Source organism: Miniopterus schreibersii (assembly GCF_964146895.1).
Source record: "Miniopterus schreibersii genome assembly, chromosome: 12".
NCBI classification, from domain to species: Eukaryota; Metazoa; Chordata; class Mammalia; order Chiroptera; family Miniopteridae; genus Miniopterus; species Miniopterus schreibersii.
Genome location: NC_138112.1, coordinates 69,800,654 through 69,814,164, shown reverse-complemented (window position 1 = coordinate 69,814,164; position 13,511 = coordinate 69,800,654). Strand labels below are relative to the sequence as shown.

The window sequence follows — 13,511 nt, the reverse complement described above, 5'->3', positions numbered from 1 at the left end:
GAGGGTGGATGTGGCACAGAGGAGAGAGGAGAGGGGAGGAGAGTCAGTACTCACGCCAATGAAGGGGATAAACTTCTGATATGAGTCTTCATCAGGGCTGTTGGGAGACAGAGGAGAGCTTTAGTTAGTGGGTGAGACTGCATGGAGAGCTGAGGACATGCGCTTTTCATATCTTATTGCAGCTTTAAGGGATTCAGACACAACTACATGACATGTTTCCATCAGGTTTCAGGTTGGCACGAGGAGCCACAAAATGGAGGTAAAAGCACCAATTCTGCACACTGGACCCTTTCTCCCACTTCTGAGTCTCAGTCCCTGGGATGGGCTTCTCTGTACTGAGGGTGCCCAGATGGGTGCGGTGACCCAGGGCAAAGGAGGGTGGGCCTGGATGGGAAGCAGTAAAAACACTGTCTCTCATTTTCCTGGGCTCCTACACAGGGAAACGGGGTAGGAAGGAAAACGTGAAAAAGCAAAGAAGATTCAAGACTGACCTCACCCACCTCACCTCTAAGAAATCCCCTGAAGTGAAACTTACAACTTATGCCTGCAGGTCAGCATGGCTTCAGCCACGGGAAGCTGGTGTGTCACGCCTGCCCCGTTGACGTACTGCATCACCCGCCCCACCACGTCCAGTTGCTCTGCAGAAAAGCCAGGAGATAACACCAACTGACTTTAGCCAGCAAACCTGACACTGGCTTAGAGAGCCTCCTCTCTGAGATCCACAGAAAGGCCTGGGAGCGGAGGCAGGGAAAGGGTTCCACAGATCTGATGGTTTTGACTCTACGGCACCATGGACCAAAGCACTGTCCTCTCCCTTCTAATCTCTGCCTGCCGCCCCTCATGGTCTTGCTCTTTCCCAGGCTCACCACACTCCTGCCTCCATCTTTGCTCATACCAACCTCTCAACCCAGAGGAACCCCTCTCTTCACTGATCTGTCCTCATCACTTCCTTCAAGGTCTGAGGAAGCATCTGCTACCTCAGCCTCATGGAGCTCCGGCTTGCTCCAACCCCTGACACCTTACTCTGAATTTCAGGATGACATGGCTGGGTGGTGTTACTCATGTGTCAACAGACTGCTCAGGAGTCCTTCTCTGCTTATATCTGATCCGTACAACCAGGCAAGTCCTCCCCAGCACCCCACGGCCCTCCTTATTTCTAGATGTACAGAAGCAGAGCAAATGGCAGAGTGTAAATCATCCAGGGTGGAAGGGCTGCACTAATGGCCTCCTCTTAATAAAACTGAAAAGATGAACATGAGAAGCGGCTGGGAAAGTTAGAGCCACAGGGGAAGAAGCATGCTCGCTGGCCGCCTTCAGCACAACCAGCCCTCCCTGAACCAGGTGGAATTCTGACTCAGTCTCTTACAAGAGTCGTTACCTGACACTGGGGGCTCCGAGCGACTGAACAGGTCTCTCCAGCCAGAATCAAGGAAGGTACTGCTATACCTACTGTCGACTGAGCCCAAGTATTTGGCCACGGGGTGAGAACCTGGTAGGTGGAGACCAGAGAAGGTGAGCTGGTTAGGGGACAGGATGCGGGCCTGGCCTGCGATCCCCAACTGCCCCTTCTGTGGACCCAACCCCCCACCCCACCTCAGGAGCAGGATGCCCTCCTTACCGAGGGGAATGATGAGGAAGCGCATGTAGCCAAGCCAGTCAGAGGTCTTGCTGGCCAGCGACTTGACAAAGAAGCGGAGGATGCAGCTCAGGTATGTCTGGCTGCCCAGCGCTGCCACCTTCACCGGCCTTGGCATGGAGGAGTTGCAGTTGCAGCTGGGGAGCAAGGGGACAGTCACCACCACTTTCCGGAGGTCTGCCAGCAGCCTGCTCAGAGGAAGGCTCCAAGCTCAGACTTGACTTGATCTCAACAACCCACAGGGACAAATAAACCAACAAATAAAATATACAGAGAGAAGCACTAAGCCAGTGCTTCTGAAATTAGGGAGATGTCCAGGTCAGAGAGAATGGACAGGTCACTGTCTAGAAGGAAGATGGAGTTGGCTGAGGCTAACATGGAGGCAGCTCGACGGTGCCCCTGGGTCAGCAGTGGGCATGAACCCAGATGCCAGACGCCCGCAGTCTCCCTCCCCCACAGGGACTCGGCCCACGGGAGGTGCTGGGAGGGGAAGCTCTGACCGAACGCCAAGGAGCATGGTACAGTTAGAGGGCGGAGTAAGGGGCCTATAAATCCATGGGTTCTCTCTGGCTGCTTCAACCTGGGTTTAAGGAGATGCCAAGGCAGGTGAAGGCAGGCGTCCAGGTGGGGAGGCAGGGAGGGCAGGAGAATGACAGTTTTCATGCTCTGATCCTCTGGGGCCAGTAGGGACATCAGCGCACCATGACCTGCCACTGCCTGACCATGCATCGTGGACTCTTGGTCTGACGAGGCCACTTGGAAGTCAGGGTGGGAGGATGAGATCAGAGGAACCCCAAAAGGCAGGAGAGGAGCTCAGCCCTTACTAGCGCTGGATACGGGTGAGCAGGGCAGCCAGCACTGCCTGGACCTCCACGGTGGAGCAGGTGCACACGACGGGCTTCCGCTGGTCCTGGAGCAGCTCCGCCACATACTGGGGGTGGGAAGAAAGGGGCAGGGACACTGCTAAGGCCACAGGGCAGAGATGCTGCTGCCCCACAGGAGCCAGGAGGGCCCAGATCAAGCTGCAAGTTCCTGTTCTCTGTCCTTCAAACCACTGAGGAAGTGGGATTCAGGCACTGGGTCTAACTGGGTGGCAGCATTGAATGGGAGCAGGCGGGTTGGGGGTGTCGCTATGTCCCTTCTGAACTGCTTTCATGGAAACTATGGGCAACCACTGGCTTTGATAGCACTTTGATTCCTCAAGGTACCTTCCTTCTGTGATGCTCTCTGCCACACACAACCCCCTGGAAGAAGGTAGGACAGGTGATACTGTTGCTTTTTTACAGATGAAAAAACAGGTGCTAGAAATTAGTGACTTAAGGTTCCATAGGCTGGAAAATGACAGAAATGGGACTGCAGCCTGGAGCTGTGGGCTTAGTTCAGGGTAGGAGGGGCCTGAGGTACGGGGGCTATTCCCCATTCCTCCACGCCCTGCTCTCAAGTCACACCCCGGGCGTCTCTGCCTCCAGCCCCATGGTCCTTTCCTCCCAGCCCCAGTCCTCAGTGCTTTACCTGGCCTTGCCAATCAGTGGTGTTCACAAGGATGACATTTTCTGGGAGGGCTGCATCCGACACCAGGATCTGATTCAGCTGGTCATATACCACCTTTCTTGGAATCTGCAGGGACAAGAGTGTGTGTGAGGCAGTCCCCAGGGAGCTTGAGAGTGGTGCTGGTGGGCTAGTGAGTAGGGAATTCCAGAAGCAGGGGTATTTGGAGGTATGAGGATGTTGTGGAGGAGACCCCGTACCCCACCAGCCAGACCAAAAGGGAAAGGAATAAGACAAGGATAGCAGAGTCCTCAGAGGACACACAAGCACACGGGGACAGAGCCATGGCAGCCGCCTGACGGGAGGGCGGACAAAGCTGGAGACACAGCAGGCGTCCCACGACAGGTAGTGAGGCAGGCAGGGCAGGCAGCATGGAAGGGTCAGGAGGAGATGGGAGAGAGCACGGCGAGCAGGTGCTCACAGGAGCAAAAACCAGGGCACTGGGGAGAGAACTAATGAGAGTGGCAACGAGTGCGGGGCAGGGAGCCTGCTGCCACAGGGCAAGAGGCATCTCAGGACCAGTGATTAACCAGAAGCACAACACGGCGCCCCAGGCACTGGGCTATTCTAGTCTCCGGTTCATTTCCAGCTGGGTAACAGCGTCAAACTCAGGAAGCCACACTGACATAACTTTCAATATTTATCGGGAAAATGAACAGGCTTGCTGTTAACTCCAGAACAGTAGCTGCATGAGGTGTGAGTTTAGAGAAAGTCCTTCCCCAACCCACAGTACCACCAGCCTTCAAAAGGAAACTCTGTGCCCAAGGCCCAGCGTCTTGTACACTACTGTCCCAGCCCACCCTCTGAGGCCTGTTAATCAAAATGTTAGACTACTGTTGATTTGCCAGCTTGAAATCAGAATAATGGGCCCACTGCAGGACTAAAGGTATCAGAGTGCACGTTGGTGGTGATGTGAGATTCTGATGGCTGCCGTCTTCTGGAACCCGAGTCACCACACAATCTCCACTCTAATGTCTGATGGAGGCAGAGGAGGAAGGACAAACCAGAAGGGTGGAACTGCCACCAGGGCTGGTGGCAGGCTGGTCAATGCTGGCATTTCTTGCTCCCTTGCTCCCTGGAAACAGCCCCCGAAGCCAGTTCCCCATTAGTGTATGCCAGACTTCCCTGTGTAGGTCTGTTTTCAAGACTTTTATTTAGAGCATTTCAAAGCAGTCCTCCTTTCCTCTCAGCTAATTGCCCAGGAAGACAACGAAACAACCACCGTGGTCCAGGGATGCTCAGAGGGTACCTGTGTGCTGTGGCCCAGGTCAGGGGACCGCTCACTGTCGGAGCTGTTGGTCCTCTCACTCAGGGGCTTGGAGAGCTGCCGCTCCTTCAGGGGCGTGCTCCTCTTCTGCCGAGGAGTGTGCCCTCCTTCCACTTTGCTGCCAGACATGTGAAAAGGAGGTGGTGAGACAGCCCCTCTGACCCCAAGCCATTGCCAGCCCTCTTCCCCAGGCCGCAAGCCTCTGCTAAGTATGGCTGCAGTGTCGTACCATCTGTTTGGCTTCCTTCATTCTACCCCCCGTTTCAGTTTCTTCCCGCCCTGAGTACCTGGGTGAGGCAGAGCCTTGGAGATCTGTTTTGCTGGACTTCATGGGAGTTTTGACTTTCTCTGGCACAACCAGACTTGTGCTCCCCTCTCCAAACATGTCCTGGTCAGTGATCTCCTACCATGGAGTAAAGGAAGCAGCGAGGGTTACCGCTCACTCAGCACCACCAGGAGCCTCGCGGGGTCCTGCGAGGGCCCATCACACCCTGAGGCGAGTCAGTCATCCCTCTTTCTAAAGCTCCTGCCTCACTCAGCGCGAACACTGTCACTGTATGACTAAGTGCGCTGACCGTGCTGGACAGTCTTGCCACTCAGTCTGTCCTCTACATCTACGAACTATCTGTTAACACACAATCCTGAACTGAGGGTCTAGCTTCTCTAGGTGGGAAAGAGAGAGTTTTAATCAGGACATAACATGGTTAAATTTCACCCTGAAACGACCACTGTGCAGTGTGGACACAGTGGAGAAAGAAAGCTGGGTATTCGGATTACTGGCGAGCACACAGTGCAGGTCGTGGAGAGGGTTTTAAATTAATTTTCAGTTAAGCCTGATGCTTCACACACCACGGTCTTTAATGCAGCATCACTTACTATAGGAAACATAAGCCTAAAGTAATTCTTCCTTGGCCTCCCCTCAGCTACCAGGTCTCACTGTGAGGCTGATGCATAGCACAGCCCCAGGTGGTATGTGGTCCAGTTCTCTGCTCCCTCCCACCATGTCTAGCCTCCAGTCCCCCTGCATGAACTGCAGCTCATCCTGTGAGGCCAGGCTCAGGTGTCCTCCCCCAGGCAGAGTCACTCTGTCCCTCCCAGATCTCTACATGGGGTGTGCACGGGTTGGCCTTCCTCCTGCAGGGTTATATCTCGAAGGCAGAGACATGTTCTCATGTTTGCATCTTCAGTGCTTACCACACACAGTTGCCCAGCATATGTGTGTGGAACTCAGTGTTTAATTAAATCGTGCTCCCCAGCCAGTTCATTCCATTCCACTATGGTTTGGCCTGCTCTCCTGGGCAGCTCTAGCATCTCTCAGAGCAAGGAGTTGACGAGAATTCCTTAGAGATTTAATGTGGCTGGCTGGCCATAGTAAGAACAACATGGGAGGAAGAGGTTTTTTTTAGGGGAAGATACTGGTGATCATCTCTCAGAAGTAAATGAGGGTGACAGTGAGAAATTACCCAAATTAGCATTTGACCAGCTATAATTAAAGGGCAGAATGGGGGCATTTCTGGTTTGCTAGTTGGGGAATAACCTGTTCCCCGAGGTAGGGTACACGCCATGGGTAAGGCTTTCAGGAGAAAGAGCACAGGATATCCGCAAGTCCAAATTCAGGCAAAATTTCCACAGTGGTCCTAGGGGTCTTTTTGCCTTTATTTCTAAAGATTAAAAAATGATTTTAAACAGCTGAAATGGGAGATTGAGCCACACATACCAGAGTGTCTGTTTCAGTCAAGCTGTCATCTTGATTTTTAATCCAAGCAGATTTGACTTTTTCTAGAGCAGCCAATTCCATCTGTAGAAATTACAATAGTCATCACCAATCTAAACATTACCGTTAGCTCGTTTTCTAGGTACCTAAGAAACTTAAAATATTTCACTTAATCTGAAGACCTAATGCAACCTTTGGCATTTTCATCTTATAAGAAGATTATTTTAGTGAAAACTAAACCTCAGAGGGGGCAGTTATTTTTATAACCATTAAATCAGTAACATAGTGAGACAGGAAACCCAGAGTGCCTGACTCTCACAAGACGTCGCTAAGGAAGAGAAGCTCAGAATTTAGAGGGCTTTGTTATGGGAGCCATAGTCTTGCCCTGGACTCAGTAAAGCCCCTCATCCAGAAGGTTCATTTGGGGCTTCTTCTGCTTGTCAGAAATTGCTGGGGAGGAGGATCTTATAGTTCAGATCTTTGATATTGAGACTAAAGACATCCATAGTAGCCAAATGCTTTTTGCTTGGTACAAACATCTAGAAAAACCTCAAACAATATACCAAGCAAAAAGAAACACAATGTTAAGCCATTTAGGTGTGAGCTAATTCTCCTTTTGCCCCTAACTCTTATCAGCATTTCTCATAAATATTAAAGATTTATTTTGCAAATACAGATATACAGCCAGAATTTTCATCTTTGCTAATATTGCTTCTGGTTGTACGAATACCAATGTCAAAGTCATGAGCAGTTAAGAGTTATAGGACTTAGAGAAAAGGTATTTTTTTTAAAAAAACACCTGTTACAAGAGTTTATTTGAGCCAAACTGACGACAGTGCTGGGGAGCAAGCTCTCAAATGCTCCAGAGAAAAGGTATTGGCTTCAGTGAATCTCTTTGGTTCTGTTGGGAACCAGGAAGTCAGAAAACATCAAAGATATCCCACTTGCTCTTAAGTACTCAAAGTTCTTCCTCTGAGTAAATTAAAGAGTATTAAGAAATATCAGACTAATAGGCTCAAGGAGTCACTTGGTCATCTAATGAATAAAGATCACAAATGTAGGCCCCTGTGCCCTGGCCAGGTGGCTCAGCCAGTTGGAGTGTGGTCCCGGGCACCAAAAGGGTCGTGGGTTCGATCCCCAGTCAGGGCCCGATCGATGTTTCTCTCTCTCTGAAATAAATAAGTAAATAAATAAGTAAATAAATAAATTCAAACATATCCTCGGGTGAGGATAAGAAGAAGTAGGTGCCCGAGTCTCGCTCTGAGCCAGGTTTTCCGCATCTCGGCACTGCTGACATAGGTGGCAGATCCCTCCCTGAGGCGGGGCTGTCCTGTGTGCTACAGCTGTTTAGCAGCACCCCTGGCCTCTGCCCACGAGATCCCAGTAGCAGTGCCTTATCCCTACCCTGCCTCTTGTAGTGACAACCAAAAATGTCTGCAGTCATTGCCAAATGTCCCTTGGGAGATAAAAAATCATCCCTGGTTGAGAACCACTGCTCTAAGCCATCTGTAAGACAAATGGAGCATACTTTAAGCAGACCCTGTGACCCCAGATGTTGAGATGGTCTGGCTCAGAGCCACACGCAATCACTGCATCCAGACTGCACAGCTGGGTCGTTTACATATTATGTAACAACCAATGTTAACAGAGCAGAATCCTGGCGAAGTCCTGGCCAGACTTAAGCCTGAAGAGGATTTCACTCAATTTTGGGTCTCAGTGTGACAAATGGTGGGGCAATAATACCATTCTGCTAGAAGGTTTTAAAGTAGCACGCCCTACAGTCAAGCCCTATGACAGCTACAGCTGTTTCCATGGCAAAGCTGCCACACCTGACAAGATCTTTAACTTGGTTTAGGGTTGGAGGGCACGTGCTGGCTATTTACTGACTTTTCTGGATGCTCCTGACAACCCCACTAGGAGAAAACTCCAACTAACCCCACTAGGAGAAAACTCCAACTCTTCAAGTTTCTATTCCTGCTCCTATAAATACTAAGGGCTTTTCTCACCTCTGGAGCCTGGGACACCGGCAGTGCAGTAGCCATGCCTGTCTAATTATGTGGCACTGGAGTCTGAAGCATGATGCCCGTGGGGTGATGCTGGCTGCTGCAGAGGGTGCACAGGTTCCTGTGTGTGTTGGGGGGAGTATGGGGAAACATTTTGGGCTATCATTTTCATGAAGTACTAGTCTCTACCACCATTATTTACAATGCCATGGAAATAGCAGTTTTTAGCAGCAGCAGTCTTGGCTGGAGGTCTGCATCTCTTGGCCGTCCTGCCTGCAGCACTGTCAGGACCTATTGCTATCAGCTTACAGAGCCAAATGATGTTGCTTCTGTGTGCTCAAGTCTTCGGAAAACTTAACAACTGTAATAATTTGTATTGGCAGAAATTCCTTCTGGTTTTTGTGATAAACTAAATCCTCTAAAGTTTGGGGAACAAAAGGAAAGATTAAGGAAAATAAATGAATCACAATGCTAGGAAATCAGGGAGTGAGGATAAGAGGGGCAGCACATGCAGGCCTGCCTACGGATCACAATCTCAGTATTTTTTCTTAATACATTCAGAAGTTTTCTGTGTAAGAGTACAGCCTCATTCTGTAGCTCTTTCCCAAAGTGCCTTTCACACGAAAGAATTCCAAAGTTCCACACCCACATCAAGACATATGGGGTTCTTCAAAATAGAAATTTCACAGAATCAGCAAAGAGAGTTTGAAATCTGGCCAAGGAAACCAGAATTTGAAGGACTCACTAAAAAGACATCTAGATCCTATCAGTTGCAGTATTTCAATCCGTCCATCAACCAAACACCATGCTAGAGGTTTTATCTGCATCCTCTCATTTTATGTTCACACTGCCTTGTAAGGCAAGTGCTTTACACAGCTATACTGACGAGGAATGAAGTGTGGTAACTGCCCAAGTACAGTTAGTGGACTAATGAAGTAAGGATTCAAACTCAAGAAGTCTGACTCCAGATGTATGCTCTCAACCCAGTCCTACCCTGCCCCAAATAAATGTTTTGCCTAAAGAAGGACCCTTAGGCCATTACAGTGTAAAGACTGATACTCAATTGACTTTTGAGCAAACTAGGCTCCTATGCCAACACCTTTTCCTTACAAATAAGGCACCTGAGGCTCAGTGTTAAAGAGGTTTTTCTCTCTAAATTTTGTAAGCCACATAATGACTAAAGCAAAGCCTATACACAAATTGTATCAAACCAGAAACTCCTTCATTAGCATAAGAGTTCTCTCACTGACTGTATACCAACAATCTCTAGCATTGACTGAGCAGTTGCCCTGTTAGGTGCTATGCTAGTGCTTCAGGCTACTGCCTCAGTTAATCATTCAATTGCATTTTGTTATAGCAGGGCCGCATTCCGCATTCTTAGGACACTGAAATGCGCTTCACTCGGCAGGTCCCAGGTTTCTCTCTAGAACAGTCATCCCTTATATTTATATTTAAGATGGCTCTAGCAGCCAAGGATCTGTTCACAGGGGCAGTGGTGATTCAGCAGGGCCACTCCATAGCCCCGGGAGAAAGAGCAGTCACATCCTAAACATAAATAGTAAAGTGAAGCCTCCTCAGCTCCAGATCACATGAGCCTGGGCTGGAGAGTTGCAGAGGGCACAGGGTCTGCAAGTGGCAGGTCCCAGGTTTTTCTGGGACCAGATTCTTGGTGCCTGCTGCACCATTTCCTCACTAGTGCCCCCTGGTGTCACCGTTCTAGGGCTGGCCAGTGCCTGCTCTGAATTCACCCAGAAGAGGGATTAGGTGGAAGACAGCCCCACCTGGTGGCAGCAGGCAGTAAGGCAGCCCACCAGCTGCCCCAACAGCTGCCTGATGGTTTGCAGACATTTGGGACAGGTGGCAGCCCTTCCACAGACACAGCGCTTTTCAGGGGATGGGGCACCTCACATGCTTCATACTATTTCCCAACAAATAATACCTATTTGCAGGATGAATTTTGTATTCGCTCTCTTAAAGCGGCAAGAATAGGAGGACTTAAAGGATTCAGTCTCTTTGATTTAAGACATTGCGCTTTTAAAACTCATGCACGTCTTCTTGCCTTTAGTCATAAATGAGGGGAAGAAGAGCTTCCCAGGGCCTGAGGAAGGTACAGCATCAGCCCGCGTTCCTGCTGGGAAGACCTTCCCAAGCAAGGTGAGAGCAGGTCCAGGGTGACGCCGGCCTTCTGGGTGCTATGGCAGTCAGCTCCTTTCTCCTCTTGCTCACCATGCAGAACGGAAACCTGCCCACTAAATTCTAAATTATTTGAGGGCACTGCCCCTCTATGAATAAACCTACATATGTTCAGTGTTTCCTGAACAGACCTGTGGGCTTCCTGCCCCCTTTGCACCTGTTCTTTCCCCAGCCTGGATGCCAAGTTGCTTACCACTAGCTGGATGCCATACTCCCAGCAACCACGTGACGGATACTGAGGGAGAGAGGCCATGAGGCACTGTGTGCTCTGGGAGGGAAGGCTCCAAGCCATGGTGGGATCAGACCAAAAACAACACCCAACCAGCCACAGTAATGCTCTCAGAGAACTGCTCCCAGTAGGACTGAGATGAGGACTGAGGTGGAAACAAGACGAGATTGCTCTTCTGAGGTCACAAAATGAGCCAGGAGCGGAGGGCCCAGAATGTTAAGCTCCAACACTTCCCAGGCCCCTCTCCCCTAACCCACAGCCATTGGTCTTGCTCACAGGGCTGGTGGTGTCCTTGCCGAGGCTGCCCTTGCTGTTGAGGCTGCCAATCTCCGTCTGTGAGCTGGACTGCGACATCCCCTCAAAGAAGGGCCTGCAGGGAGGAAGCACAGCCAGGGTCAGTGGCCACTAGGGCCCAGAACAGCTGCTCCTGGGGAGCTAGGAGAGCTGGTGGTCAAGAAAGATCAATGACCTGGCTTCAAGGACAACTGGTGAGGAAGGACACAGCAGAGGCTGGACAAGTAGGGACCTGGACTGAAGGAGAGTCCTATCAGGACTTTCATCAGTTAGAGGCAAAAAGAATGATCTTTATCTAGATAGCTGGAGGTTCAACAAGAATGAAGAACCAAGATTTCCTGGTAATGGGGGAAGTGAGGGAGGGATCTAGGAAGGAGAGGTTGGGCCTCACTTGAGCTTCGGCTTTGGAGTGCTAAGGATGCTCTCGGTCTCCTCCATTTCAGGGCCACTGTCACTGGGGTTGTACATCTCCAGACTGTCATACAGTTCATCCAAGTCCTCCTCTACCTCGCGGATCTGCTCCCGGGACACATGTTCTAGCCCAAAGCCCACCTAAAGGGGGGAAAAAAATCTTTGAGTTTGGGGTAACCCCTATTAACAATTATGGTAGACGTGCAACTCCTTTCTCCTGGACAGGTACCTCTGACTTCCCTAACTAGTCCCCATTAAGGGACATGCAACAGCTTCACACTCATCGGGGTAGTCTTGATGGCCCTGCTGTGATCCAACCCTGAGAGCAGGGCTGCAAGGAGGCCACCTTCCCCCTTCAGTGCCTCTAACACTCCATGCTATGGACCTTGTGTCAGGAAGAAAAGTGGAAGTGCTTTTCTCTCGGCACAAGAAAACCCAGAAGCCGGTCACCCAGTGACAACCGTCACCAGGCCAGCCAGAGCGCAAGGAGAGACAGCTCCTCTATTAATGGCCAATTCTTGGTTACTCAAGTTTGAGCACTGAGGACACTCGCACCTCACGGGGTGTTGCTCATGTCCCCCTTGGAATGGGAGGAAAAGGGACCCTACAATGACAACTGGATTTGTTTTGGATCCCTCATACCACAGGTTGGGTATTAAGCAATGGCAGGTGTAAGTCTGCCACCCCATTCTCCGAATACTGAGAGGCCTCGGGGGCTACATGTGAAGCCTTTCTTTCTCTTGTAAAGTAGCCTAAAGCCCTTCTTTAGCTACTTTCTCGCTTGGGGGTCCCGGAATCTTGACTCACAGTGACAACAAAGGGTGCACCCCAGGAATGAGAGTGCAACTCAGGGAAATCTACTCACCATTGACCTTGAGAGTAAGGGGTCATACCTCATCTGAAACTTTAAACCGCTTCAGGAGGGCCACAAACTTCTGTTTGATGTTAGGTTGCTGTAGGGACAAATTGCACAACAGTTCTCACACCCACCCACATGTGGACAGTGATCAGTTCAAGTCCACAGAGGGATCGAGAGCCCACTTTTGTGAGGGTCTGTGGGAGGACACACAGGTGGGAAGAGCCAGTTTCTACCTTCTGGCACTTAAAACCTGTGAGGGAAGACAGGCACACGCGTGACTAACCCCAGTGTCCAGCACGGGTTCCTGGTGCTGGGGGCAGAGGAGCAAGGGGGGGGTCTCCTGGGTCTCCAGGCCCCTGCACCACGCTTACCCTGGTAAGATCTACACACGCACCTGCAGCTCGTTACTTTCCCATCCCTCAGATCCCCGGTGCTGACTGCTGACTCCACCTGCATGTACACATCGCCTCAAACTCAGCATTTCCAACATGGAACTCAGCGTCTTAGTCCCGTCCTGGTTACTGACGTCGTCACCATCTGCCCAATCGCCCACGTCTAAACCTGGAGGCTCTCCCCTTTCCTTTCTGCCCACAGCACTATGTTCCTTAACTCTCTCCACCTGTAACACCACTGCTTTCGTCCAGGCCTCTCTCCTCGCCCTGGGATCACGGCATCGGCCTTTAGCTGGCACATCCTACCCGCCCATGTCCAGCCATTGTCCAGTCTGCCCCTTCAAATCCAGTGACCATTCCAAATGCAGATCTAACCATGTTACTCTCCAACCTAGAGTCTTAGTGGGCCCATACCACCTAGAGAACAGAGACTGTCAGACCAGTGTCTACCTGAGGGCTAGTTCTGCCTGTCTCCAGTCTCATCTCACCAGTCAACCCCTCAACCCCATGTTTAAGTGGAAACTGACTGCTTACAATCCTGTGAAGAGCTGCACGTAGCTGTGCACCTTGGGGCCTCTCTACTAGTATCTTCTACCTTTTACTGAAAACTCCCCCAGACCCACTTGGCAAAGTTCTGTTTATCCTTAGAAACCCACTTCTCATCACCTTAGCCCCGAAGCTCCGAAGCTCTCTAGAAACTCCTGCTCAGAGTCAGTCATGGTCCCCTTAGGCCACCTCTGTCCCTTACACAAAGCTCTATCTTCTAGCACTCGTACCACTGTGCTGTTCAGATGTGTTTGCGTCACTAGACACTGTGAGCTCCTGGATGCCATGGACTGGCCCTTCCTTATCTTTATGTCTCCAACTGTGGGCACAATGCCTACCTTGTGGCCAGAAGTACTTCCTCCCTAGATGACAAGAGTCACTGTTTGAGGATGGAAAAGACCAACTTGCAAGAAAGACTG

At 50.6% G+C, this 13,511-nt stretch overlaps 1 protein-coding gene across 1 annotated transcript in view; it reads right to left on the bottom strand.

Annotated features, from left to right (window-relative positions):
- PACS1 (phosphofurin acidic cluster sorting protein 1) overlaps nt 1-13,511 on the bottom strand; it is a 95,364-nt gene that overhangs the window by 8,282 nt on the left and 73,571 nt on the right. The window contains exons 8-19 of the mRNA XM_081154780.1: nt 12,189-12,248; nt 11,276-11,436; nt 10,867-10,960; nt 6,169-6,249; nt 4,739-4,854; nt 4,434-4,569; nt 3,149-3,253; nt 2,461-2,567; nt 1,619-1,773; nt 1,379-1,489; nt 536-638; nt 55-97 (exon numbers count right to left, since the gene is read on the bottom strand). Coding sequence (XP_081010906.1) covers nt 55-97; nt 536-638; nt 1,379-1,489; nt 1,619-1,773; nt 2,461-2,567; nt 3,149-3,253; nt 4,434-4,569; nt 4,739-4,854; nt 6,169-6,249; nt 10,867-10,960; nt 11,276-11,436; nt 12,189-12,248 — 1,272 coding nt within the window. The remainder of the gene's footprint in view (nt 1-54; nt 98-535; nt 639-1,378; nt 1,490-1,618; nt 1,774-2,460; nt 2,568-3,148; nt 3,254-4,433; nt 4,570-4,738; nt 4,855-6,168; nt 6,250-10,866; nt 10,961-11,275; nt 11,437-12,188; nt 12,249-13,511) is intronic.